Raw genomic sequence first — 26793 nt, forward strand, 5'->3', positions numbered from 1 at the left:
CGAGTGCCGCTTGCCGCCAAAAGCCCACCGCGGCACGCAACAAACAGCTGAACAGCTAAGATAGCAACGTGCGAGGAGGACTCATATCATGCAGGGGCAAAACACGTATGTGTCCATCGTTTGGTTTATCGGATCCCTACACTAGTCGTCCACTGCAATGACGTACACATCTTCAGCGACGCTTGAAGCAGCGTCGGCGGTCACTACTGTGGAGCCGGGTGCCGGCACGACAAAGTCCTCGGGCTTCTCCCACGTCGTGGCCAGAGTCTCCACGTTCACGTAGTACGGCGCTTGGCTCGCCGGGTCAATGTACATGATCCAAGGACTGGCGCCAAGTGCTGCCGTCTCAGCTGTTGCACCGGATTGGGGCGACACCACGACTTCCGCAGCATCACTGCCGGCGGCGGGCGCCTCCCACGAACACTCGCCGGTCTGGGTGTTGTAGTAGTACAGCTGGTCGGTGGTCTCGTCCAAAAACTCCTGCCACAAGCCCGAGTCCGATGCAGTCTTGGACTCTGTGATAACCTTGACATCAGTCGCGTGTGACGTTGTGGGGGTACCAATCGAGTTTACCGCAGGGTTGGTCCACTGCGTCTCGTTCGTGGCGGGGTTGTAGTAGAAGGACTTGTTGGACGCACTGTCCACATAGCGCTCCCAATTCGGTTGCTCCTTGAGTTCGACATCGTCCGAGAATGCAAGTTCCGCGAGCAACATAGCAGGCATCGGACCAACGCCAGCCAGCTGCTGAGTATCAGAGCCCCATTCCTCACGTTGAAGGGGCTCGCAGCTGATAGCAGTGTTGGCAATGTTTACCTCGTCCACATCCTTTTCAGATTGAACATTGAGTCTCTGCTGGTCGACTAGATTTTCCGAGCTAGTCGCAGTCTCATCGATAACATTGGACGGCTGCATCACGGACACCTTGTCCGAGGTCTCAGCCACGTTTCCAGCAACTTCTTCTTGCACCCCTTCTCCATTCGCTTGGTTTGAACCATCGAAAATGTCAAACACGAACTCGGTCGAGTCGTTTCGAGCAGCAAGCTTTATCTTCGCTTGCAAAGTTTCAACCACCTCGTTCGATGGCGCTGCTGAAGAAATCTCGGTGTCTACCGGTATCACCGCTGGTGCATCGGCAACACGGTCCACATCCGGTGCAGCCCCCGCCTCGTTCTCATGCTCGCTAATTGGCACCGATGCAGTTGTGTCCACAACGACCTCCTTGGCCTTTTTCGTCTTTATCCGTGACTTCCTTCGCACCTCACGCCGCTGCTTCGCCACGATGAAGCGCAGTTGGTCGAGAATGATCCGACGTCGAACAAAGCATCGATACTGAGCTTGGATCTTGCGAGCTGCGCGGTGGTGGTGGTCCGGGACGAACGGCGTGGAATTTTGGTCCATGGCTGGATTCGTGTCAGCGGCATCGCTAGATGTTTCCAATTCAGGTTGTGCATCGTCGCGATCATTGCCACGAAGCGTTTGGCTCTTGTCCTCCGGGTTGGATGTGGTGGTATCGCAATTGTTCAGTGTCTCCGGATTATCAACTGTGATAGACGAAAAAGACACCGAACCACCATCAGCGCTACTAGAGAAACCTGTTGTCATGTCAGCCCTTTCGGTGCATGACATCGTAGCAACGTCGGTCGTTGTAGCAGGACAACGAACAGAGACCTCTGTGAGAGACTGCATTTCTACATTCGACTCGCAGTCGCTGGGGCGGTCATGGTCAGGGTTCGATTCATCACTTCGTTCATCTTTTACGGGTTTGTTCGGCTCCACTTGGTCATCGACATCTACAACGGTACCATTACCCTGTGCCGTCACAGACTCAGCAACCCCCACCTCAACGTCACCCCCACCTTGCTCTTTTCTTTGCTGCTGCTCGACTAATTTGCGGGACGAAATTCGCTTCAAGAAGGACCGGGTCAGTTCTTGCTGATGTAGCTCCTCCGCTTCCTCGCCTCTGCGGCTGTGGCCTTCCGGAGAGGAAGTACCAAGCTGCAACACTGAGGAAGTAGCGGCGTCAGCAGCAGTAAAAGTGTTTCGATCCGGGTTCTCCACAGGTTTCGACTTCTTCGGGGACACGCCTTTAACAGAGAGAGGGTCTTTGGTTTTCTTGGCCCTTCGCTTTGGTGAACGGGACGCTTTTTTGGGACTTCTGCTATCTTCCGCGGTTGAACGACCATCGTTGGTTTCCAAAGCAGGAGGTGGTTTGTTGACTTTGTTGGGCGGCGTGTCCATAATAACGGACTGGATAGCTACGGGAATGCGTTGGATTTCCGTAGTTGGACATTCTTCAGACGGCGGGCTTGATAGTGCAGAGGAGTCACTCTTATCTTCTTGAATTTCACCACAGTTCATACGTGATGTATACCGTCCCTTACCGTCAGAGTGGGAGTCACCAGTGTCTCGACCAAGGCTACTCGAAGTCTCTAGGATCGTAGTCTGTATGCTCTCGCTGATTTTCTCAATACTCACTGATTCAGACGAACAAGTAAGTAGGGTAGACGGAGGTATATCTAGTGAACCAGGTCCAGGGTCTGGCGACGGAGGTGCATGAGTATTCGTGTTCTCGATAGGATCACACCGGTTATCACTCCGCGCCTTGTCGAACTCCACATCATCAACGGTGTCGTGGTTATCCACGAGAAGATCCGAAGTAAGGTTGATTGAGTCTGCGTCCTTTACCCCAGCAATCGGTGAGTTCACACCCGCTTGGTACTTGCCCGAGGTATCTTCACCCTCTTCGCGTTCGCCATTCGCGTTATCTTTGGCCGCTTCTACGTTTACCCTGATCGTTGAGTCAGGTACAGCACCTATTGTGCAGTCATAGCTGGCAGCAGCTGCTTGTTTCCCAACGGAATCAACTTCACTAGCTATGCTCCCACTTGAGCTGTTCTCAGGATCACTGGAGTCATTCTCGTCATATTTCACGGGTACACAAACTTGCGTTGAAATCCGGTTCGATGACGGCCGATTTGTTATATCGGTAGGTGCTTCTTTAGCTTTGCTCGTCGTTGCTGTCGTCTGCGAATTGTCTTTATTTGATGACCCCATTGCTAGAAGAAGTAACGCGTTCGAGTTTGAAGGACCTTGGGTGATTTCCAATTCAACTTGGATCTTTCGCGTATGAGTAGCAAAATCCTCATTTCCAGCAGGAGACACATGTAGCTCTTGCTCTCGTGAAATAGGAGGAGACTCCGAATCACCTGTCGAAGGTCCTGCTTGCTCCAGATCATCTTCGGCCAGATATAGATCCTCAGCTGTGGGTCTGCGATATGGCGCCGCGTATTCATCTCTCACACTGCTATCAAATTCGGGTTTCTCTGACTTCACTTGGCAGAAGGTTAACGATACCACAGGCGGTGCGATAGTGCTTATACCTTCCAGCACTGCATTCGAGTTTTCCTGATAAACCTTTGGATCCTCGTCGAGCGAACCACCACTCAGTTGATATTCCCACAAATTTGGCGGTAATTTGAGTGGAGGAATCACAAATCTTGGGGTAGCAGGTGATATTACCGGCAAAGACTCGTCTGGTGCTAGTGATTCGCCAAACAAAGATGCAGACGAGGTAGCTCCAAGGGCAACGTCGACTTGATCGTCTTCTTGATTGCCTCGAAAATTCTCGCTAGGGTTGATTGATTCATCGAAAATACGTTTGCGGGATGCTGACGCCGGGCGTCCTCTCTTCATGGGGTTCTTGTTCTCGGAAACGTGCTTGACTGCCTGTTCGGTCTTCCGGGATTCATTTTGAACGGCGCTCCTTGCACATTGCTGCGCCTTCTTCAACTGATTCTGAACGTCCTTCGACAGACGAAAATGTGCTTTGGCGTGGCTCTGAAACGCTTCCAAGACTTGAGCAATGCGTTGTTCTTGTGTCAACGGCAACCGACTCGTTTCCGGTGAAATCCCTCTAATGGCTAAAGAACTCGCCGATCCAGAAGGTATCCAGGGGCCCCTGTTTGCCTGGTGAGCACTCGACGGCCGCTGCAACCGCGGTTCGTTGGGAGTTTTGTCCTGTTTAACTGCTTGCTCATCTGGTTCACGCCCCCGAAGGTGTCGCTGCGATATATTCTTGTTCAACAATTTATTCCGCCTCCGTGTCTTCTCTTGAATAATTTTCTGTTTGTCTTCACCTCCACCCCTCGATTTTTCTTGCTCACTGCCACGCGCATTTTGCCGACCTTTGCCCAACATCATTCGCCGGTCGTGCTCTTGTTGCCGCTTCTTTCGACTTCGTGCCAGGTGGAGACCGCTGCCGCATGCTGGTGCTGGGCTGGATCCCTTAGGCTTGGAAGTATTGTCGGTATTTTCACGTTTTCTCCTTCTTCGTGTAGGGGGCTTCGCATCCATTTCTTGCTGCTGGTCGAGAGTTTTGTACAGTAGCTCGTACGTTTCAAGCTCCAACCTGCGCAAGGTGAGCTGCTTGAATTCTGGACCACGAGCTAGCATTTCTCTCCACTTCGAGGTCTTCTCCTGAGCTGGTGCATTCCAATCGACTGGATCAACATTTTCATCACGCCGGGCCATATCCGAACGATACTTTGCAGACTGAGGTCTTTGCCGCACAAGACGTTCTTTCTGCGATGTACTGTTATCGGCAGCCCGACGACCAAGTGATGCTGATTGAGGACGAACTCTTGTAGGACGGACGGGTGCAGGGGATCTTTGGTCAGATCCGGGACTTTCGCATCGCGGAGCCCGGAGGAAATGAGCGTGGAGTGCGGCAGCTCGCGCATCAAAGTCCATCGCATCAAAGTTGCCGTCCAGATGGTGCTCGTGCCGCAGCCGCATCAATTCTGCTACGCGATCAACTCCGATACACTGCGCTGCTGCCTCTTCACGCACGTCATCACGGTCCTGGTCATGATCGTAAGTCCATTGCGATACGAAGTCTCGCGTCGCCAGCTCGGTCATCGTGAAGAGGCTAATGAACGCTTTCTGGCGTAGCGTGTCAGTCAGAACCAGGAATAAATCGCGCCGGCTTCGCCGTTCTGCACCTTGAAACGTGTTTCAAAGCCAAAATAATGCAAGCCCAGTACTAGGCGTACTAACCTGTTTCCCGCCTACACATGAAAAGAAGCACAACCTAAAGCAACACAACATCGAGGTTCAGGGGTGCGCCCTTCTTGATCGTCTTACTTTCAGCCTCCCTTCCCTTATGTAGCTTCGACCACGACCCCCGCCCGACACCGTCGTGGTGCACTGTGATATGATGCGATGCAAACCACTCCCGCCGCCGCCCCTTAACTACCAGCCAGCTCTCTACTTCCGCTTCTTCTCCGCCCACTTGTCCGAGCCGTAGCACGCCGCCGCGCCAGCGCCCACCGCCAGCACCGAGTTCCGCACCGCCGACCACTTGCCACCTGAACATCAGCCACCACACCAGACTCATTAGCCCCAGTTTACTCCACCAGCCAATAGTCGATAGCAAAAACGACGTACGGATCAGCAGCGACGGCACGCCCACGACGACCGCCAGACCGGCCGCCGCCACCTCCGGGTGCTCGCGGCGGAACTCGTTCGCCTTCACCAGCTCTGCACAAACAGCACCACAAGCCCAATATCAATAACCTCTCTCTAGTACTACTACTGTATCACGTCCAGTACTGTACTCACGCTGCTGAGCGACGACCAGCGCGCCCTTGACAGGCACCAGCTGGCCGTCCGCGATCTTCTTGGTCTCCTGCAGCTGCAGCTGCGCCGCGTAGAGCTGCGCGTTGAGGCTCTCGCGCGCCACGCCCAGCTGCTTGCGCAGCTCCGTGCCCTCGTCGCCCTCCGCGCGCTTGAAGACGTCCACCACGGGCGCCACGAACGTCCGCGTGACCTCCCACGCCTGCTGCGCCGACTCGTGCAGCGCGTGGCGCGCCGAGCTCGTGAGCTCCTTGGCCTGGTCCACGGGTCCCGAGGCCGCGTCACGCACGCTCTTGGACGCCTCGTCCAGCTGCTTGGACACAGCGTTCATGGCGCCGTCCCAAGGCTTGCCGCCGCCCTTGTCCGCGCTCATACTCGATCCAAGTGAAGATTGTAGTGGCCGCACGTTGGGCGTGAAGTGCACATGTGTGTGCATTACATAAGTTATGTGACATACACCCGATAATGTGGTACACGTCATTCGTTTACACAAGTGTTGACCCGCATTATCCTAACGGCTCGATGGAGGCGGCGGAGACGCAGCTGGCGCGGGCGCTGGCGGCGCTCACGGAGCGCGACTTCCCGCAGTCGCGCGGTCGGGAGACGCGCCTGGACGCGTACTTGCAGCTGGAGGAGCTGCTGCTGCTGGAAGACTCGGAGGCGTCCGTGCAGCGGCTGCGAGCGCACGTGTCGCCGCTGCTGGGCGAGTTCCGCTTCGACCTGCAGCGCAGCACGCTCAGCGACGAGCTGCAGGCAGCGCTGCGCTGCCTGTCGTACTTCATGCACCACCTCAACCTGGCCGCAGCCTTCTCGGACGAGCACATGGCCTTCTTCCTGGGGGAGTTGGCGCGACTCCTGTTCGCCACCCAGGACCAGAACATCTACAAGTTGTGTCTCTGGTGCCTCACAGTGCAGAACTTCCCGGCTGAACGACACAAGTTCTTGCCACAGACGGTGGAAGGATTGGTGCAAGCTGTGGTGAACCCGTTCAAGTCGCGTGCAAGTAGGTAAACATTGTGGGGGTATTGAGATTGAGAGGTGAGCTGATGGAATTATTGTATTTCAGTTGAAGTGCAGGCTTTGAAAGGGTTGCATCTATTGATGGTTAAGTATCCGGAGCAAGTGGCGGTGAATGGAGCAGTCCTGGGTATCTATGTGCGGCCTATTGCCAGTCGATTAGCCAGCAGTGAGTTGTCGACGAGGACGCAAGCTCGACTTGTGCTGACTGAGGCGAGCAAGCACCTGCCGCAGTGGACAAAAGAAACGTTGGCAATGGTTCAAGAGTGTACGCAGAAGTATGTTTTACCTGTGATGAAGATGCACATGGATCGGGATCGCCACAAGGACGCAGTGCATTTGTGGCAGTTGGCGTTGGTCCTACTGCGGTCGAGGTTCTCAGCTGACTTGGCAATGCTGAACCAAGTGCTGTATGTCCCGGAGCAGTGCATGGAAGATGACGATGCAGCCGTTCGGCTAATGGCTATGCAGGCATGGGCCGACCTCGTGGATGTATTCCGTGATGCCAAGCTGTGGCTCTTCCAGAAGGCGATAGTGAGCTTGCTTGTGTGGCCTATCATGGTCAGCCTGAAGGAGGAGCGGTTACTGAACATTGCAGAGGCAGCGTTTGGGTCATGGCGTAAAATTGTGCGCATTGCAGTACAGGACTTTAACGCGTTCTGTGATTCCGATGAATCCGTGACTCAAAACTTGCCCGGATGGAGAAAATGGTTCAGTGAACTGGTAATGTCCCCCATATTGACGGTGATGAAAAATCGGAGTGGTACCAGAGACGGAAGAAACTCTACTCTGGAGTTGGAGAAATTTATCACCTTTGCAAAACAACTTTGGGAATTTGAAGAGGGCAGATCTGATAAAGATAAGAGTAGCCCTTCCTCCCGTTGCGAAAGTAGCAGCAGCACTACAATGGGCGGCTCTTCAATGGATGGATCAGGGGGTGCAAAGCAGGCTACTAGCGATTCAAGTAGAGGCAGGCGAGGAGGTGAAGCAACTGGCGCCTTGACAGAAAAGTATTCTGCACCTGATCGCCAGGGATCTGAACGTGTGTCTATAAGCTCTGCGTTGATTGGTATTGCCTGCTTGCTTGAAGACGTAGCTGGCGCCGTACAAAAGTTGATTGAAGCATCCGATGAAAGTCGCGGGGAGTACTGCAAAAGTCGTGGAAACGACTTGGCGATAATTATTTGGAAGGGATACTGCCAGCGTTTTCACTCTAGTAGTGGTCGCATGAGCGCTGTAGGTACCGATACGGCGCAAACTTTGTCGCTTGATCTGCGCGTGCTGCGGATGTGTATCGATTTCACCTTTGGAATTTTGACATCGCGATCAGATGTGCCTGCACCAACCGATCAATCTGGACAAAATCTCGAGATCCCCGTTAGTCAAGTGGTTGTGGCCTCGGTGGGATTCGGTTTGGAATGGGAACTCCGGTTGCTGGCTCCGCTTGTGTCTGGTGTCGCAAACCCAAGTGACCTGCAGACTGTGGTGCTTCACCCGAAGAGTAAATTACTTGGCCATATTGTCCGGCGTATGGATTATTTGAAGGAAATGTACGCTCAGTGTTTGATGGTGCTGAAGAAGTGGGATCACACTGAAGCTGGTGAGCGTGGGATTGACTTCTCAGCCAGGACAAATGCACTTCCGTATCTTGTACTAAACCTTCTTTTCGAGTACGCTGTTTTCGTTGATGACATGAATAACGATCATGGAGATGGCAAACAGAGTACGCTGACGTCTCTGGATATCGTCGTGAAGAAACTTGTGGCAAGTATTAGAGCTAGCACTTCACACCGATCTCGTGGTATGGATTCGATCATTTGTTTCGGCGAGGAGGCGATTCGTGCAGCCCATGAGCTTTATGACGACAATACTCTTGAAGCCGACAAAACAAGCATGCTGGATGAACTCGTTAGAATTTCTACGAAGCTTACGGAACACACGTTCGAAAGCCAGCAGAATGCTTCATTGTTGCTGGACTTGCATCAATCTCACCAAAGCGTTGTCATTCCCCCTTCCGCTAGTACAGCCACTCCAAGCGACTCATTTGATGTCGTAGAGAAGCGTGCAGTCATTGTTGGACAAGTCTCAGATTATGTGTCAGCTTCGTTAGATACCAGCACCTCCTCACCGTGCCTATTGAGTGGAGAAGTAGCAACAATGCCAAGCGCGAGCCCTGTTGATCCCAGTCCAACTCCCTCAGCAGATGAAAAGGATCAAGTTCCGAACACTAGTCACCAAAGTCCAGACCGTCGAACAACCACTGGTGAAGACGAAAGCAAAGCCGAGAGCGCAAGCGCGCCAGTGACTCCGCAAAAAGCAAAGACTTTAGATGAATTGGAGTCAAGGTCTTCAGTGTCAAAAGAGCAGCTACCTCCCGCTGGAGCACAATCTGCACCACCCAAGCTAGCTGCTCAAAATGGTGGGAATCCTAAGCGACCAAACCTCAAAGTTTCCCAGTGCATTTACCCGGATCTGGTCGGATGCACAGAAGGACTTGCGTCACTATATCGGCACTTCCCCATGGGATTTCGCCCATTTTTTTCGTTCTACAAGGTGAAAACGATCGGTGATCTAAGCGCATTACCCGTTGAAAGAGTGAGAACTTTTGGACTCAAGGAACCGGTAAGCACCGTTCGAAGGGCTCTTGAGGAGTTTAATGGGCGGAAGGACCGCATGAAGTCTTTGAACGGGAGTCCGTTCCGTCAGAGGAGTGGTTCAGCAACAGCAAGCCCAGCGATTCCTACACCGGCTCCACACAACCCCCCAAAGCGGCCATTCCAGCTGGAAGCCGGAGGCATCGCTCCGCTGGCACTGGAGAAGCGTCAAAACAAACGAACGAAACGATCACTAGTGCTGGATGGAGTAAACGGTGACGACCAGGAAGAGGAGAGTGGGAGAACACGTCGAAAACCAAAGCTGGCAGACCGAGTCACGTTTTGCCTTCAATCTGGAGAGACCGGGGAAACTCGAATCACCCGTCCAGGCGAGGACTCTCAAGACCAGCTGAAGCCTTCTGAGAAGGTCGAGGAAAAGGAGAGTGTACAAGAGAAGATGGACACATATTCGCTCAAACTGTTGCAACATCTGCGCCGATCCGTTTACTACATGGACAAACTTGTAGCTGAGGAGGAGAGCATGCAAAGTGAAGAAGCGAGTTTGCAGACCAGTATCACAACGGTTGGTGGGGTGATCACGAACTACCAAGAAGCGCATGACCTGGTGTCCAGATTAACATCACAGCTCCAAATAGCGGCCGAAACAAGCTCCAAGCGATGCCAGAAACTTCTGGATAAGCGAGTCTCCAAAGGATAAAAATACGAGATCGCGGGATAAAGCGAGAGTTGGTTTTGGGTCGTCATGGAATCGCTAGCATCATGGAATGGGTTGGCAATTGACCGCTCGGAAGTGGCACTGGATGAGGAGGGACAAGGGCTCCTTGGACAGACGCCCCATTGGAACGTACGCAAAGGCAAGTGTAGTGGAGCGCAGGTGGTACTTTATTCGTGTCGGTCAACGCCTCTCAAGCTGGAGCTATGGACGGTGGCTATCGACACGCTGAAGCACTATGTAGCGCCATTCGCTCACCCCAATATCGTCCAGTTTCTTGGAGTGGTGACACCCTTGGAACAGGTTGAGAATGACGTTCCGCCCCCACATGAATGCATCGTCACGGAATATTTGCCGACAAGTCTCTATGACGTGCTTCATCGTGATCGAGTCTGTTTATCGCGGCGAGAGATTGCTTTCATAGCGATCCAGATTCTCCAGGGACTCTTGTTTCTGCACCGCAAACAACAAAGCTTGGGTGTATGCTTGACCAGCAAGAAGGTGATGATGGATGGAGCGAAGGGTGTCAAGCTGCGTCGATTTGGATTCGAGTTGGTGTTGCGATCCGGCAAGGCACCGTCGCAGCTCTCGAGTCCCGCGTTAACGACTGTCTATGAAATGGCACCTGAGCTTCGCACAAGCTCAAGGTCACAGACGCGGTGCTCCACCAACTCGTCGCTGGGTTCATCATCCCCCTCACGATCCAGTCCAGTTCCTTCTCGATGCTCGTCGCAACCTGGAACACCAGCGTCGCCCACGACCGATGACTCCAATGCCGCAGAATTCACGTCCTTACAGCAAGATCTCTATGCTTTTGGTGTCCTGCTCCTCGAAATGTGCGCATGTGAAAAACCCACGAACGAGCTATTCAACCGCATATCCTGTGCAAAACAGATTGATCCTGTCTTCTACAAGGCCCTTGAGCTGACACTGTCGCTAGAAGGTGTTATCGCATCGGAAAATCGGCGGAAAAGCTCTGCACATGTTCAGGCGGATGATTTACTGAACGTGCTAGTGGCAAACGAACAGCACCGAGCTACAGAAGAATTGCGGCTCTCGTCGTCATCGTTTCCATCTTTTTTGTATGCTGACCGGTATTTTGCTAGCAAGGAAGCTGAGCAAATTGAAATAAAGGTTCGAGAACGGGACCGCCGAGGAGAAGTCGATCTTAAGCGGCTCTCTGCTGTAGAGCAAGAGCTGTTGGATGAACAGAAAAACTTTGCGGTGCTCGTGCTTCAACTGGAACAAGCTCAGCAAATGGGAGCGCAAGAAACTAAGGAAAAGGAACGACTGCAGAGTCAACTAGAACTGAAAGAGAAGCAATTGCGCCAACGTGATGAGGAAGTAAATCAGCTGAAGGCTAAGATCCAATCACAAGAGGAGCACGTCTCTAGGCTGCAAGTCTCTTTGGATGAAGAACTGAAAAGGATCGAGGCACTACAACTATCTAAAATCGCAGACGCTGAGGAGAAGCAAGGGCTTCTGTTTGAAATACTGAAACTCAAAGACGAGAAGCGCAAACTTAGCATAGAAAAGGAGGGGGTGGAAGCAGAACGCGCGGCGATAGCGCGCAAGGTGGGCGGTGAAAAGGAAACACTGGAAGATCTTGAGGGTCGCTTAACCCAAGCAATTCACCGATGGGAAGAAGAGCAGCGTGTACGACGGAAGATTGAAAGACAGGCTGAAGCAGCCAGTCGGCAACTTCTGCAAATGGAAGAAGAACGGTGTAGTTATTCAAGCGTGCTGCAGCAAAGTCCCACGCGAAAGCTCGCCCCGAAGGAGTCCCTTTCGTACGTACTTGCGCTCAAGGATAAAGAAGTCGATGAGCTGTCTCGTCGGCTTCAAGGTGCACTCGCCAGTCAGGTCTCGTTGCAATCAGATATTTCTCGCCTTGAAGCTAGCTTAAGTGAAGCAAGTGCCGAGAAGGATGCTTTGTTAGCTGAACAAGCTGATGCGCGAAGAGATCTCCTTTCCTTAAACTCTCGAATTGATGAGCACGTTGGAGACATTGCCGCGCTACGCAAACAACTCCAGGGAGCAAACACCGAAATCGAGGTGTTGAAGGCCAGAATTGCCGATTTTGAGGAAGAATTGGATCGGCAAGCGAAGAAGAAAGCCGAAGAGGGTAAGTGTGATGGTGGTGACTGTGCATGACACTTACGGACCCACACTTAACAGGTTCTAACTTGCCTGTTGTGTTTCCACAGATAAAGCTCGCAAGCTAAAACAGTGCCTCACTCCTCAATGCGATGCCCCACGGTACCTTGTGGGTGCCTCAGGATACTGCAAAGAGTGCGAAGAGCGTTCTGGTCGAGCTCCGTTTGTACGCGACGCGAAGAAGCAACGACATCGTCGTCACCGCAGTTGGGATGATGCGAGTATCGGTGGGGTTGGCGTGCGCAAGGCTGTCAAGAATATTCCGATTATGAAGCTGGTTCGTGTTCTCACAGGAGGCGACAATGAAGACGCTCGGGTGGAGGATGCAGACCAGCAGCAGTTACTGAAAGCACTCAAGCAGCTAACTTCGCTGCTAAAGTCCGATGACAGCCTGAAGGATGACCTTCCGGAATGCCTCGTGATCAAGTCAGTGCTGACGCTCATGCACCAGCATCGAAGTAACCTCGTGCTTCAGCTCGAGTGCTGCAGATGCTTGAGTGTAGCGGTGTTCAATCACGACCGCAACCGTCTCATAGTAGTAGCAGAAGGTGGCGTCGACCCTGTTGTAGCAGCGATGAAACTCTTCCAGTTGGAACCCAAGATGCAAGAAGCAAGCTGCGTGTTGTTGACGAACCTTGCGCACAATTGTGGTAGGGCTGTTCTGTAGTCTGTATTCCGTTCACTTATCTAACATTTTCCTGATGATAGAGACCAATCGTAAGCGGATCCTTGACGGAGGCGGAATCGATGCAGTGCTACAGGCGATGCAAACGTTTCCCGAGCATCCTGGTGTGCAGAAGCGTAGCTGCTGGGCTTTGTTGACGCTAGCAGGATCAGGTACTGTTACTAGAGACTGATGACAGGCTAGTTGGTACACTTCACAATCTAATTCGTGGGTTGTGAACTAGACTTGATGTGTGACAGCATTGCAATGCGAGGTGGTCTGGGCGCTATCATAGCAGCGATGCTCAACTGCCCTGCGGACGACCATGTCCAATACTACGGGAGCTGGGCTCTGGTCAACTTGCTTTCAGGTACCGAGCGCCTGCAGGCTTTTGCACGCCGTGAAGGGGTACGGGAAGTGGCCGAAGCTGCCCATGCCTGCTTTCCAGAGCATGAGGGCATTCAGGAGAAGACGCTTGAGATTTTGCGGTTACTTGGATGACATTGGTGAGTTCCTCTATTGTATTTTATACGACGATTATTGCTCTGCAAAAGAGTACTGAGCGTCCTTGAGCACCAGCTCCCCTGCCACATTAGATGCTAGCGAGCACTGAGTGGAAAACGCATCGCCTGGACTGTACGGAACAATCCGCTGCCCTTGTAGCCCAAGGAAAATTCCGTCTTCGCATGCTACTCCAAAGCAGTGCTCAACAGCAGCACTCACTTCCAATGCGACTACACCCGGCAACTCCGCACGATGACGATAAACACGGCAACTATCAGGCACGTCAAATGAGCGATTAGACAGACCCAGTACCGCCGACACTGAACTCTACACTACACCGTAGTAGCACGTACCGAATCTTGTTTGGTTGTGTGTTAGCCGCTGCATTCTCACTCTGGAGAGCGAGCACCACGCTGGAAATCTGTAGTGAGATCTGAAGATGTCTTGCATCGGCTTTACCGCCATTGGATGTCGGCAAAATCGAAAGCATTCGTTCTCTGCTCGTGTCGACTTGGAATTCTTCGGGCTCCGACGAAAACCCGTTTTCCCAATGAAGAGCAAACGTTGTCAGCGGCTTTGTCGGCGTGACCAACACACTAACGCGACCGGCGTTGAGGTAGCCATAACGCTTACTTCTCATCCCGTTCCATGCGTCGTTTTCCGCAGCGAGACGGCGGCTGTCCAGTGACTTGCCGTTCACGGTGATACTTCCGTACAGGTTGACCACGCTATCGTCGGAGCCGATATCGATGGTTGAGCTTCCCACGCCGATAGTCAAATCCTTGGCTTTGGAACCAATATCTAGACTCGCTCCTGGTGCGCCGACCGTGATGTCACTCGTGGACTTACCACCAATATTGATTTCGGACGAGTGCACGGAGAGCGATGAACCGTTAATTGTACCTGCACCTGTTATTCATCGTCACAAAAAGCACATTAGTATTTCAAAATGTAGGAGTGCAACAACGCCTTGAATACCACATACCGGATAACGACACAGCTTCGCCCTGCAGATTGACCTTGCCGACCTCCTCGCCACCGATATTAACCTCGTCTGCTTGTTCACCGACAACTAGCGTTTCCATTGCATCCACTACCACGGACTTCCCTGTCAATGAGACCTCCGACGCTACAAAAAATACAAATGAGAAATTCACATGCGTGAGTGAACGATTCCTCAAATCAATCAGATCATCAGAACAAAAACCAACCTTCAGAGCCGACGGTGATGCTGGAGCTAAATAGTTCCAGTTTGCTTTCACTGGGCGGAAGAACAGTCGCATTCGCACCAGGTCCTCCGATAGTCACATGCGTCGCCTCGATGGATGCAATTTCCGTTTTTCCTTTGGGCCCCACGCGAAATTTGGGAGGGTTGGCTCTGACGGCAACGTCTGTAATAGACAGTAGCGAGTCTTTAGTGGAGGAGCCGTTAAAGTGTACGCGTCCCGATATGGTCGTGACGGCTTGGGTATTGTGCGAGTTAATGGCCACCGAACGCGAGGCATCGATTTGAACTACCGATGACGCCACCTTGACCACTTGTTTAGAGGCATCAACATCGCCGATAACAACCGACGGAGCACTGCCACCGACAGCTACCTTTTTGGTAGCATCGAGTGAGGTACTAGTACCCTCAACTTTTACCGTCGAGAATCCAGCTCCGCCTACTTGAACGGATGGCGAAGACGCACCCAGTAGGACTTCGTTCGAGTTGATATGCAGCTCGGATAAGCTGGTCGCTCGGTTATCGAGTGTGATGCGCTGTGATGACACATTAAACCGGCCTCCCCCAACTTTAACCTGCGTAGTATCGTTCACACTGCCAGCCTTATGGTTAAACGAGACCAGCCCGTGGATGTTAACCTCATGGGTCGCGCTGTGCGTGCCGATCTCTGTAAACGACGAGGCCGCCTGATGGAGTCCGGCATTGATTGCCACAGTTCCGTAACTCGATTCCGAATCGGTAGCTTGACCTCCAATCAGTGTTACGTCACCACCAATATCCAACCCGTTGCCGCCCACAATTCGCACATCGCCACCTTCTTTTTGTGTCGACGACGTCTGCCCGACAACTTCCAGAGTAATGCTCTTGACTTCTTCTGCTTCCAGCGCTCGTGCACCATCCTCTTCGTCGATGCTGCTGCTGCCACCAACTGCTTCAGGAACCGAGATTCGTACTTTCTCGCTTGAGGAAGAACCGACGAAAAGTGTGTTCGTGTCAAGGTTCAGAGGTCGGGACGTTGACAAGCTAGACGCGTTTTGGTCGTGCTTTATCCTCAAGCCACTGCCGATGCTAACAACTCCATGCGTGCCATCCAACGTGATACCCGACGATGTAGGATGCTCTGACTTGGTGTTGGCCACTGTAACAGTGCCAGCTGGATCAACAAAGAGTAGAGACTTTCCTCCAGCGCTCGTGACGACAGCTCCAGACCGCGATACGAGATTGAGATCACCCTGCTCCTTCACACCACCAGAACTGTTCGCAGCTGTAGTCATCATAGTACCATCATCAAATACAACACCCTTCCTGGCACTCAAGTAATCAGCCTCGACCATTGGGGCTAAAAGTTACCACACGAAAAGCAACCAACGCACACGTCAGCTTCTTGATATATAGACACACAAATCAGTAGCAACATCTCCACACTTACAGTTCACTCTATGCGTAAACGACGACGTTCCATTTGGAAAGAACGCTACGCCGAAGAAACTCTTGGACTCCTCCGACTCCACCGCGCGACGTCCTATCCTCAGCTCGCCGTCGTCAAAGGTGATCATCCCTTCCGAGTACACCGTGTTCGAGTAACCTACGCATAATACCATCAATAAATAAGCCTTTCAGTCACACCTCACCTCCTTCATCGATCCAGACTATGAACCTGCACGTCACGTACCGCTCTTGAGGAAAATCTGCGCCTTGTCCTGCGCCACGACCGTGAAGCGGTTGTCCACCGTCGTGCCGAACAGGTCGTTCTGGTGCGACTCGAAGAAGTCCGACTGCGTGAGGTAGATGGTGATGCAGCTCATGAGCGCGAAGCTCAGCAGCGTGAGCACGCCGATGGCCGTCCAGAACACGTCGTGCTCCTCCTCCCGCTTCTTGCGTCTCCGCAGCGTGATGCGCTGCAAGATGCCGCCGCTGGACCTGTACCGGAAGCTGCGCACGTCCGAGTCCGAGTGGAAGAAGCCGCGCCGGCCTCGCAGTCTGCGCAGCCGCTGCACGCCGATGCCCGCCGACTGTCTGGCCGCGTTCGCGACCTCTTCGTCGTCGTCGTCCAGCATCAGGTGGTCGCTGCGCAGCTCGTCCCCGGGGGATTCCATTGGGATGGCCTGGCGACCGCGGCGGTACGCGTGCTCCTCGTCCTGCGCGGACTGCGCGTCGTCGTCATCGTCGAGATCCTCCTCGTCCAGCTGCTCGTCGTCCTCCTCGCTGCGGGACGAGTCGTCGTAGTGGCTCTGGGCGTCCGCACCGTCCAGCGTGAGCGCGCGCCGCCCGCGGCCAGGCGGCGGCACGGAGGCGCTGTCCACGTCGATCACCTCGTGCCGCGGGGAGGACATGGCCGTCCGGGCTCAGGTCCGAAGTGACGTGCGAGTAAACACGGGATAGTTAACCGTAATTTACAGGTAGATAGGTGTAAATTTCGAGTACTTTTACAATTGTATACATCTCTGAGCATGAGACGCACGCAGGGGGTACATTGAAGTGAGACGCAGGGGTACACTTGGGGGTACACTTGCAGGCACGTTGCACCAAGGTCTCATTCGCCATTTTGCCTTCAACCATGACAAGCGGCCAAGCGACCACCGACAAGTACGTGCTGTACTCGTACTGGCGCAGCAGCTGCTCGTGGCGCGTGCGCGTGGCGCTCGAGTGGAAGGGCATCCCCTACGATTACCGAGCCGTTCACCTGCTGACCGGCGGCGGCGAGCACCTCAAGGACGAGTACACGGCGCTCAACCCGAACCAGGTGCCGCCTGCACTTGCCCCTCTATAGAGAGATTTCAGACGCGCTCGAAGCTAACTTGACTTGATATTACGACTTGAAACGCAGCGCCTGCCGACGCTCGTGGTGGACGGCCACGCGCTGCCGCAGTCCACCGCCATCCTCGAGTTCCTGGAGGAGACGCACCCGGAGAAGCCGCTGCTGCCCAGCGACCCGTTCGCTCGCGCCCAGGTGCGCAACTTGTGTGGCATCATCGGCTGCGACATCCAGCCGATCCAGAACTTGGCGGTGCAGGTTAAGGTGAGGAGGATGCAGTGCAGCGAGTTGAGTCGGCTCTTGAACGGTGGTAGTATAATAACCTTACTGCGTTCGCGAGTGATGATGAGCAGGCGACCGAGAACGTCCCGGAGGAGCAGCGGCCGGCCAAGAAGCAGGAGTGGGGCAGATTCTGGACCGAACGAGGCTTTGAGGCTTTCGAGAAGGAGCTTGCCAAGACCGCGGGCACGTACTGCTTCGGAGACGAGGTCACGCTTGCGGACTTGTACCTGCAGCCGCAGATTTATAACGCCAACCGCGTCGGCGTGGACATGAGCAAGTATCCGACGATTGTCCGCATCGCCGCGGCGCTGGAAGCCTTGCCAGCGTTCCAGAAAGCCCACCCGTCTCAACAACCCGATGCCGTCAAGTAGGCCGCTTTGTCCAGTAAGTAACGGATTTTACCGAATATAAGCCGGTCTTCTAATTCTCATGAGCCCCTGCAAACCGAGCGATTCTGACGAGGGGACTTGTATTCGGGTGAGGACTTATATTTCATGGAAGCGTTGCATCAAGGCTGGTTCTGTACTAAGGAAGACCTACTTTTCTTGGTTTAATTCTCTACGAGCTCGCAAAGGAGCGTCTCGCTCGTTGTAAGAACCTCAAGATCATCGCATTGGTTCGTCTTAAGGAATTGACGCCGTTCCCATTCACTGACAAGCTGGCCAAATCGAGATGCCAAGAAGTTTGCTTACGCTTAGGTAGGGCCGCTAAATCAGGGTGCCTGGAGGTACGCTCAAGCTCACATCAATAAGCTTTTGGGTAAGAAGCAGCCCCTCGAGTACATTAGCCGTGGGGGGTTTAACCGCCTCCGCACTTGCAGCAGCAGCAGCAGCATAATATAGTTTTGAACGAAGTGTTTGGGCCGCACAAGTAAATTCTAGGCCGTGCAAAACGCTGCAAAAGCGCAAGTAGGCGCTCAATGCTCGTCACGAAAAAGATGAACACTCGTTCAGTTTCGTCTTCTTTAGTAGTTTACATGTAGATCTTTGTCTATGCTGATGAAGTATTGTGAGTTCTACTCTAATTTTCCGAGCGGGGCGGATTGAATCGACCGTGGCAAACCACCGACGAATCGCCAAAGCACTTGGGTTGACTAAAGTCGCCCGGCTATGCCCCCTTGACTCCCTACTAAGTACGGATTGGGCTTGACATGCGGGCACAGAACCATATGTTTGTTGGCCGGCGATTCGGCAAATGACTTGATGTTTGTATTGGTCGGTTGGACAGGGGCCCCAAAACAGACCCGATTCGGCAAATTTGGCCGGAATTCACAAGACATGTAGCGAGATCGGTTAACGACCACAATTCGTTGCTTTTTCCCGGTACATCGTATCGTTATGAAGCAAAACCAATAGGGTCGGAGCTCCAAAGCAAACAGAGTTCGGGCGAACATTTTTAAAAATCTAAATGTTAGAGTACATTTATAAAAATAGATGTCCGGTTTTTTATTTGATACAGGACTTCTATTTTCAGGCACTCCAACCTATTCCTGACCGGACTTCTATTTCTGCAGGTCTTGTATTCGGGAAAATCCGTTAAGTATCCGGCCGAATAAGTGGTAATGGACACGTCTCTATTGAGTTTGCTTGAAAGATCGCAACTTCTCCTTGACTGCTTTCAGGTGCTTCTTGATAGTCCGGACCTGCTGCTTGTCCACTTCTCCTTGAGCCTTTTCTAACGCTAGTGCAACTTCCATCTCCTTCTTCAGCTTGACATACTGCTCCTGGGACAAGTTGTCGCCAAAGGGAGAGCTCAAGAGCAAGTTCGCATCGACGCTGTCTCGAAGTGTGCGCAGGGTATTTGCAAAGTCGCGAATGCAGCGCTGGCGACGGTAATTGAACCACGGCTCGAAGTGGGGCGACTTGACGAACGCTGTGTACAATGCCTTCCACTTGGCTTGCTTGATCTGCGGGGGCAGCTGCCGAGGCTTGATGCTGGACAGCAAGCCCGGCAGCGTAAATGGTTTCATGTAGTCCTCAGCACTCATGTACAAATTCGACCGTCTCCCACCAGCTTTCCAAATGCCGAAGTATTGCTCGAACGGGTGCAAGAAGTCCTTCGTGAGCTTTCGGAAGTGCTGTTTTCGAGCAAAGCAAGTTCGGTTAGCAGGTTTGTACGTACTCGCCATAGCAGAACGAGCTGCCTACCTTCCGCAAAATCGCGTTGTTGATAGTGACGTAGGGCTCTTCTTCGTGGCTTGAAGTCTGGGTAATCTGAATTTCCGGGGGTGAAACGAGTTGGCGCAGCACAGTGTTGTCTGGAACCGTGTAGCGTGGACAGCGTCTCAATAGCTGTGTTCGACAAATTCATCCGACACACATCGTCAAAACACCGAGTCTTTCAGCGACCAATGCAACAAAGATGCTTACCATGGGGCGGTGACTGTTTTCAAAGTCGTCGAGTTCAACATTCTTTTGAATGCGAAGACAGATTGTGCCGGTTTCATCCACTTCACCAGCAGCTTCAGCTCCACTGGCACCTAATTTCATATAGGTTAGTTCAGTCATGGCAATCTACAGTGTGTTCTAGTTTCTTGAATTCCAACCTTTTCTTTGCTGAGATTTTGCACTTGGAGGCTCAAGGAAAGGGAAGACTAGTGCGTTCGGCCAGTGACTCAATGACTGCACAAGGAGAAAAGGGGAATGGCGATTAGAAATAACATGCCGTATCGACAGCGAACGATGTACGCACACAGGTACCTTCATGAAAAATGGGTTCGTGGTTCCAATCACTGTCACATCTTTCCGGTTGCTGACACCGTTGTTCTGCCGTCGTGCGAGCGTCTACAGTTCTCGTATAAGCATGATAAGATTACTGGATATTCCCCCTGAAGCAATAAAAGATTTGAAGTGAAACTCACGTCAAAGTCAGCTTCGTACACGGTGAAATATGGTCGGCAATCACCCTGAAACTGCAGCGGAGCTATCAAACTGGCCACAAGCGATCGACTAATTAGTATCAAGCTGTTGACATGCTGAAGGCGAGGGATCGATACCTGGTAAATGCGAGAGCAGCCTGACTGCACGTTCTGGCATGAGGAGATAAAATGAGGAAACTCTCGCCAGTGATCGCAAGCTGCCACAAAAGCCACAGTGATTCCTCCAGGCCCACAAAACTGGAATACAGCCCAATATTCTGAGAATGGCATTCAGAGACAGGGATAAGTTCCATGACAGGAGGACAAGAGTGTGATGCAGCATCATGCAACCAATATCAAGTCGCACCTCAAACGGAGTCGACTGGTGCGTTCGCTTTGAGAGAAGAAGATCCCCGAACGAAGGCGATGGTGGGTGTTGTCTCTTGGAGACCACAAAGTTCCCACCTTTGACCAGCACTGTTTCCTCGGTATCTTCTTCCTCGTCATCGTCGTCATCGTCGATGTCGTTGAAGTTGGGCACATCGGTGGCATCATCTTCTCCCTCGACAATGAAATGCGAGTGAAGAGGCGAGTCGCCGTCCGACTCGTACGTAGAATCCAGATGCTCGTAATCGAGGAGCTTCGGGATGATGCACGAAATGTAAGTACCCGCCAATGGCAACACCACGGGCGTATCGTACACAACTTCAGGCCTGCAACGCAACAGTTAAATCAGCAGCAATCCCTTCAGCATATAGCAGAAAAGTCATCGTGTTGCATACCACGACTTGATGTTGTTGTAAACCGCGGCCAACACCTGCGGTCCGACCTTGAAGAAGAGCGGCCCGATCACCCACAGCACGCGGTCGTACAGATCCACGTAGGGTTTAGTGCTGACCAGCACCAGAGCCTTCTGGAAATATCCGCGCGTGCGGGACTCGTCCTTCTGCTGGCGGAAGAGCACGAAGCCGAACAGGAGCTCGCGGCTGTTGCACGGAAGAGGAAGAAGCCGCAGTCTCCAGTTAGCAGAAGGAACTTAGGATGGCCACGGCAATGGCTGCAACTGACTCGTCGGCGTTGTCCCGGAAGCGCACGATGAACTGCGTGTCGCCCTCGTCCTGGTTGTTGCAATGCGGCAGCGACAGGTGCGCCAGACTCGTCTTGGCGGCCTCCGAGAGGCTCGTCGGCGGGTGCAGCGCGTCCAATTTCTGCCCCGAGTCGATGTCGAACACGACGGTCGCGAGCGCTCGCAAGCCGTAGGCGGCGGCAGCGTCCGCGTCGGTGTGCACCGCCTCCATCATGGTGCCTTATGTCGGATAACGGCTGAGTTAGAATCTCTCATTGTTAAGTCGTGCTATTGGCTGAGGAAATGGATATGCCCTCTCATTGGACGAGATAATCCAGGAAGAAACTAGGAAGTACGTCAGCGGGTATATCGCTATCAATTTTCATTTTTTAATCAAGTTTCATGGTTCTTATTTTTATTTTTTTATTACTTATTGTTTTTTAGTGCGAGTCAGAGGTTGCGTTCGCCTTAGCCCGGTAAGCAGGGCAACTGCATCATTCGTCGATGCTAGTCTTACATTATCGTGGGCTGTTGATCTTGCTTGCCATTCGAGTCTCCAGTGCCTTGGAATCCTACAAGGATCTTTGACCAGCAATTCTAACAGCTACTAGGCTTGCTTTCTACAGTGAAATCTGCCAGTTTGGTGGTCGGCAAACACCAGTGTAGGCGTCTATCGTATATTCTCTGTTCCACCGTACTATCGCCATTGGGGTTTAATGGGGTCCACATAATTCTGTATCAGCCAATCCGATTTCAGTAATTTTGATTACTGCAAGGATTTCAGCATAACAGGCGATTAAACCTCGTTTTGAAGGAAGCCCATGGCGCGTTGTACAAGGGCTTAGTGGCGTCCAAAGTTTGGTCCCCTACTGTAGATCATTTCAAATATGCATAGCGAAAGTCCCAGCTAATATCACTCAATATTGAGAGACTTACGACAAAAAACTCACTGTACCCAAAATACAGTCTCGAAAATACAAGTTATCTTCTTATACGCGCCTTGCGATTGGCTTAGAAATTGATGTTTTGTAGCCGTGATGAGAAGCACTCTTTTGGTGTTCTTTTCACTGAAAACGAAGTACAAATAGTAAAGTTATTGTATATTTCATGAAATGGCGATAGTACGGTGGAACAGAGAAGTACTGCTCGTCGCATCTCCCGAGTTCCTTTGTGCTGTAAGTTGCAAGTTGCAGGGTGAAGAGCAATTCTATGTTGCCTACACGCAATCGTTGAAAAAGCAGTGAGACGCAGCTATAGCGCACTTGAGTGCTCATGCTCTGCTTGCCGGAGTGGATCGCATCACATGGGTGCGAATGACTTTGGCCGTTACCGGGGACTCGCCGCAGGTTATCTACCTAAATTGTATCTAGCTCCGACCTAGATTTTAAGCTGCTACCTAGATATCTTGTTTTGGCCAATCGGCGATCTGTGGTTTGAAACGCATCGCCTTCATCCGAGATGCTGGGGCGACGCGGCCTCGGCGCCGCGCAGTGCGCGTGGCGCAGCTCCTGGGCGCGCGCCGTGTCCACGAAGGCCTTGTCCAGACGCTCCTCCATCCGCGACGCGCGTCTGCTGGACAGCGGCTCGCGCGTGGCCGTGGGCGGCTGGGTCAAGTCGGTGCGCAAGCACAAGTCCGTGAGCTTCGTGAACGTCAACGACGGCTCGTGCCTGGGCGAGCTGCAGATCACGCTGCCGGCCGAGGAGTCGGAGGCGGCGGCGACGCAGTCGCTGGGCGCCAAGATCAGCGACATCACCGTCGGCTCGAGCGTCTACGCGGAGGGCGAGCTGCGTGAAGTGCCGGGCGGCAAGCAGAAGCGGCTGGAGCTGCACCCGAGCACGCTGGAGGTGCTGGGCAAGTGCGACATCCAGAAGTACCCGCTGCAGAAGAAGTACCACTCGCTCGAGTTCCTGCGCGAGAACCTGCACCTGCGGGCGCGCACCAACACGTTCGGGGCCGTCACTCGCGTGCGCAACGCGCTCGGGTAAACGCCGCGCATGATGTTTGAGAGAAGATACCTTCGTTTGGGGTGGTGTTGCTAACGATTCGGGGTTTTTTCATGATAAATTGTAGTCAAGGATTGCACTCGTACTTCCAGAAGAACGACTTCCTGCACTTGCACAGTCCGATTCTGACCTCGAACGACTGCGAAGGAGCCGGCGAGATGTTTCGTATTGCCAAGATCGGTGAGTAGCTCGAGCTGGACGAGATGGAGATACTTGGGTATTGAACTAATAACTATGATGTGTTGCATTACTGCTGTGCTGCAGATGGAAAGGATGAGGAGTTCTTTGGCACGCCGACCTATTTGACGGTGTCCGGCCAGCTGCACGGCGAGATGTACGCCTGCGCGTTGAGCAAGGTGTATACCTTCGGGCCAACCTTCCGTGCTGAAAACAGCAACACTACCCGTCACCTGGCTGAATTCTGGATGGTCGAGCCTGAAATGGCTTTCGCAGGCCTTGAAGAGTGCGTTGCCTCGGCGCAGGGTGCGGTCCAGAGCTCTGTGACGCATGCGCTTGAGACGTGCTCGGAAGATATCGCCTTCTTCAACAAGAACTACGACAAGCAGATCGCCGAGCGCCTAGAGCGCGTTGTGGAAAAAGACTTTGCCCGCTTGACGTACACGGAGGCCATCGATGTTCTTCAAAAAGCGGTGGCGGAAGGTAAGGGCAAAGTGAGCTTTGAGAAGAAGCCGGAGTGGGGTATGGACTTGCAGACGGAGCACGAGCGGTTCCTCGCGGAGAAGTACGTCGGTGGTCCGGTGTTCGTGACGGACTATCCTGCCGATATCAAGGCATTCTATATGCGCAAGAATGCGCCGGATATGCAGGATCGGGAGACCGTGGCTGGTATGGACCTGCTGGTGCCGAAGATTGGTGAGCTTGTCGGTGGCAGTGTTCGCGAGGAGCGTTTCGAGGTGCTGGAGAAGAAGATGCGTCATTTGGGCCTGCTCCCTGAAGAAGACCTTGACGATGACAGCATTACTGCTGCGGGTGGTGACCTCGACTGGTACCTGGACTTGCGCCGCTTCGGTTCGGTGCCGCACGCTGGTTGGGGGCTCGGCTTTGAGCGGCTTGTGCTTTTTGCCACGGGGATGGACAACATCCGGGATGTGATTCCGCTGCCTCGCTTCCCTGGCCAATGCAAGCACTAGACGATTGCCGGCCCGCGGTGAAATGCACGAAGGGAAGGATCGCGTTTCATGGTGTACAGATGCTGATTTCATTTTGCACATTTCGTCTTGTTTGTGGTTGATTTTTGTACATGGATGTCCGCTGGTCGTCCTGTGCGCCTTAACCGCGTGTATCTTTCTGCTTTATCGATCCTCGCTCGTCATCCTGTGTGCGCGGCGCAGTTTACATATATAGTGACCACCAACGAGGCTGGTGGTCGGTCCCTGGGGCACCTCGTGCCAGCTCTACTGTTGCACGTCGATATTTTCCTCGCAACTGTATCGAGGGTGCAATCTGCTCGCTAGCGCCGCCAATCACTGCGGAAACAGCTTGCCCAGTAGGTCACGGTTGATCTCGAAAAGCTTGTTCTTGTCCTCTAGCAGCACCGCATTTTCTTGCTGCAACGCCTTGCGCTCGCTCTGCAGCGCGTCTACCTCGCGGTTCTTGGTGTCCAGCATGTGCTTCAAAGCTTCATTCTCCTCTGCGAGGAACTTCACTTGCGCTTGGAGGCGGTTAGTATACAAGCTGTTTCCGAGCAAATAGTTGTGCAGCGAGGCAAGGTTCTCGTTTTGGTCGTCAGCCTGCTCTTGCCTCGTGCCCACGTCCTTTCCTTCACCCGACGAAGTCCGCGACTTCTTGATACGTAAGAGGATGTTCACTGGGTCGCTGAACGAGTTCGAGAATTCAGGGCTCTGGCCTGGATTCACTTCGGCTCGGGGCCCTGGTGCCATAGACAGCGACTGAGCTAAGCGGTCGGGACGGCTATCCATGGCTGGGACGACAATGCCCTGAGGTGCGCTTGGTGCGGAGAACCCACAGAATCCGTTGTAGTCGAAGTGCTGCTGAGACTGTTGCTGGAGAACCGGTTGTTGCTGTTGCTCGGAGCCACCGGCTTGCTGTCGTTGAATTAGGCGGCTGCGCACAATGTTCAAGGTGGGCAGCGCGGTTGATGTGGGCGTCGCAGCCGTGGCGAACCCGCTCACTTGTGAAGATCCACCATCCGAGCTTGCCCGACTGCTGTTGCACATTGATACATTGTTGCTGCAACCTGGCATCGAAGAGGACGCCATAAACCCTGACGCGCTCATCGACGGCACCGTCGATTTGTTGACGAGCGAGCTAGACGCATCGGTGGGTGACGCCAGTGGTGCCTGTATTGTGGCACTTGCGAGGTAGTCCTTCCTGTCGAGTTTCTTGGCCTTCTTCTTGCACTCCGTAGCTGCCACAGGGGAGATAACATTGTTCAGCTCCGGCAAATAGTGGCGAGTCAGACCGTCTTGTGGGAAGCCCAACACCCCGTTGGATGAAGCTCCGTGGGGCGTCGTCATGGCACTTAGTGGCAACCCGTTAATTGCAGGCTGGATGGGGACCGCTGAGGTGTTCATCTGAATGTGCATCCCGGTACTTTGGGTAGAGAAGCCGTCCGAGTTGCTGTCCCCAGCGGAGGGGAGCTTCCGCTTCCCACACGGGGACAACTTCTTCGACGTTTGGCCTGCACCCGACGCGGTCGTCGTGTTGGACGTGGTGCTGCTGGCGCCACTGGCGGGCGCTCGCCTCGGAGCCTTTTTGCGCTTGATGAGCTGGAGCAGCTCCGGCTGGTTCTCTCTGAAGTAGGGGTGGCTGAACGTGCAGATGTCCGTCTTGGACTTGGTCCACTTGCGGAAGCCGAAGTAGTTGAGCTGGCGCTGGAAGCTGTGGAAGTTGGTGTGGTTGAAGTACTTGGGCAGGATCTGCTCCGTGACGGTCACGGGGTCCAGGATCTGCAGGGCCAGGCCATCTTCCGACCACCGGATCACGCGCGAGCTCTCGACGTCGAGGATCTCGTACAGCAGCAGCAGGAACTTGGGCGCCTCGGGCTTCGCGCGCTTGCCGCCCTCCTTGATCGTGGCCAGGTTCCATCCGTTCGGCTGCTGCGGGAGCGGCTGCGACGACGAGGCCGAGGATGCAGCCGCGCTGGCGGTCTCGGCCGCCCTCGCGGCGCGCGGCTTGGGGGCTCGGCGCTTGGAGGTGGCGTCCACGCCCACACCCAGGGCGTGGCCGACGTCCGGCTCCTGCTTCATGTCGATGCGAGGCGGCGGTTGCGTGACAGGGTCCATGAGCGTCGCCTGCGCCACCATGGACGAGGGCGTCA

General features: G+C 53.5%; 9 protein-coding genes across 9 annotated transcripts; 4 read left to right on the plus strand and 5 right to left on the minus strand.

Moving 5' to 3' along the window:
- Nucleotides 1-141: 141 nt before the first annotated feature.
- Nucleotides 142-1602, minus strand: PHYSODRAFT_255007 (hypothetical protein; the record flags this gene model as incomplete). Its single annotated transcript, XM_009520885.1, has 1 exon — nt 142-1602. The coding sequence occupies one exon, from the start codon at nt 1600-1602 to the stop codon at nt 142-144; it is 1461 nt and encodes a 486-aa protein (XP_009519180.1).
- Nucleotides 1603-5184: 3582 nt separating this feature from the next.
- Nucleotides 5185-6011, minus strand: PHYSODRAFT_541498 (hypothetical protein). The gene is made up of 3 exons (XM_009520886.1): nt 5620-6011; nt 5446-5538; nt 5185-5366 (listed from the first exon to the last, which is right to left on the minus strand). The coding sequence occupies exons 1-3, from the start codon at nt 6005-6007 to the stop codon at nt 5266-5268; spliced, it is 582 nt and encodes a 193-aa protein (XP_009519181.1). The 5' UTR covers nt 6008-6011; the 3' UTR covers nt 5185-5265.
- A 145-nt stretch (nt 6012-6156) lies between these two features.
- Nucleotides 6157-9963, plus strand: PHYSODRAFT_483211 (hypothetical protein; the record flags this gene model as incomplete). The annotated part of the gene is made up of 4 exons (XM_009520887.1): nt 6157-6637; nt 6701-7588; nt 7892-8868; nt 8938-9963. The coding sequence occupies 4 exons, from the start codon at nt 6157-6159 to the stop codon at nt 9961-9963; spliced, it is 3372 nt and encodes a 1123-aa protein (XP_009519182.1).
- Nucleotides 9964-10008: 45 nt separating this feature from the next.
- PHYSODRAFT_485067 (hypothetical protein) lies at nt 10009-13300 on the plus strand (the record flags this gene model as incomplete). The annotated part of the gene is made up of 5 exons (XM_009520888.1): nt 10009-10660; nt 10727-12103; nt 12186-12785; nt 12844-12972; nt 13044-13300. 5 exons carry the CDS (start codon nt 10009-10011, stop codon nt 13298-13300), a joined length of 3015 nt encoding a protein of 1004 aa, XP_009519183.1.
- A 36-nt stretch (nt 13301-13336) lies between these two features.
- PHYSODRAFT_485777 (hypothetical protein) lies at nt 13337-16624 on the minus strand (the record flags this gene model as incomplete). Its single annotated transcript, XM_009520889.1, has 6 exons — nt 13337-13574; nt 13657-14212; nt 14289-14432; nt 14515-15867; nt 15958-16113; nt 16201-16624. The coding sequence occupies 6 exons, from the start codon at nt 16622-16624 to the stop codon at nt 13337-13339; spliced, it is 2871 nt and encodes a 956-aa protein (XP_009519184.1).
- A 461-nt stretch (nt 16625-17085) lies between these two features.
- Nucleotides 17086-17993, plus strand: PHYSODRAFT_556537 (hypothetical protein; the record flags this gene model as incomplete). Its single annotated transcript, XM_009520890.1, has 3 exons — nt 17086-17271; nt 17356-17547; nt 17637-17993. The coding sequence occupies 3 exons, from the start codon at nt 17086-17088 to the stop codon at nt 17934-17936; spliced, it is 678 nt and encodes a 225-aa protein (XP_009519185.1). The 3' UTR covers nt 17937-17993.
- Nucleotides 17994-19138: 1145 nt separating this feature from the next.
- On the minus strand, nt 19139-21720 carry PHYSODRAFT_487070 (hypothetical protein; the record flags this gene model as incomplete). The annotated part of the gene is made up of 10 exons (XM_009520891.1): nt 19139-19642; nt 19713-19856; nt 19935-20014; nt 20111-20186; nt 20265-20348; nt 20426-20495; nt 20561-20700; nt 20790-21135; nt 21205-21408; nt 21491-21720. 10 exons carry the CDS (start codon nt 21718-21720, stop codon nt 19139-19141), a joined length of 1878 nt encoding a protein of 625 aa, XP_009519186.1.
- A 1226-nt stretch (nt 21721-22946) lies between these two features.
- Nucleotides 22947-24643, plus strand: PHYSODRAFT_325073 (hypothetical protein; the record flags this gene model as incomplete). Its single annotated transcript, XM_009520892.1, has 3 exons — nt 22947-23470; nt 23560-23672; nt 23757-24643. The coding sequence occupies 3 exons, from the start codon at nt 22947-22949 to the stop codon at nt 24641-24643; spliced, it is 1524 nt and encodes a 507-aa protein (XP_009519187.1).
- A 333-nt stretch (nt 24644-24976) lies between these two features.
- PHYSODRAFT_311096 (hypothetical protein) lies at nt 24977-26779 on the minus strand (the record flags this gene model as incomplete). The annotated part of the gene is made up of 1 exon (XM_009520893.1): nt 24977-26779. The coding sequence occupies one exon, from the start codon at nt 26777-26779 to the stop codon at nt 24977-24979; it is 1803 nt and encodes a 600-aa protein (XP_009519188.1).
- Nucleotides 26780-26793: the final 14 nt, after the last annotated feature.

The sequence above is a fragment of the Phytophthora sojae genome (genome assembly GCF_000149755.1).
Source record: "Phytophthora sojae unplaced genomic scaffold PHYSOscaffold_2, whole genome shotgun sequence".
Classification (NCBI taxonomy): Eukaryota; Oomycota; class Peronosporomycetes; order Peronosporales; family Peronosporaceae; genus Phytophthora; species Phytophthora sojae.

What these genes read in the sequence shown, in the direction of transcription:
- PHYSODRAFT_541498 (XM_009520886.1), bottom strand. Translation starts at nt 6,007, where the DNA reads ATGAGCGCGGACAAGGGCGGCGGCAAGCCTTGGGACGGCGCCATGAAC. An exon ending in GCTGGTCGTCGCTCAGCAGC is followed by an intron (nt 5,539 to 5,619) that starts GTGAGTACAGTA and finishes CTGTTTGTGCAG; the next exon opens with AGCTGGTGAAGGCGAACGAG. An exon ending in CGTGCCGTCGCTGCTGATCC is followed by an intron (nt 5,367 to 5,445) that starts GTACGTCGTTTT and finishes GCTGATGTTCAG; the next exon opens with GTGGCAAGTGGTCGGCGGTG.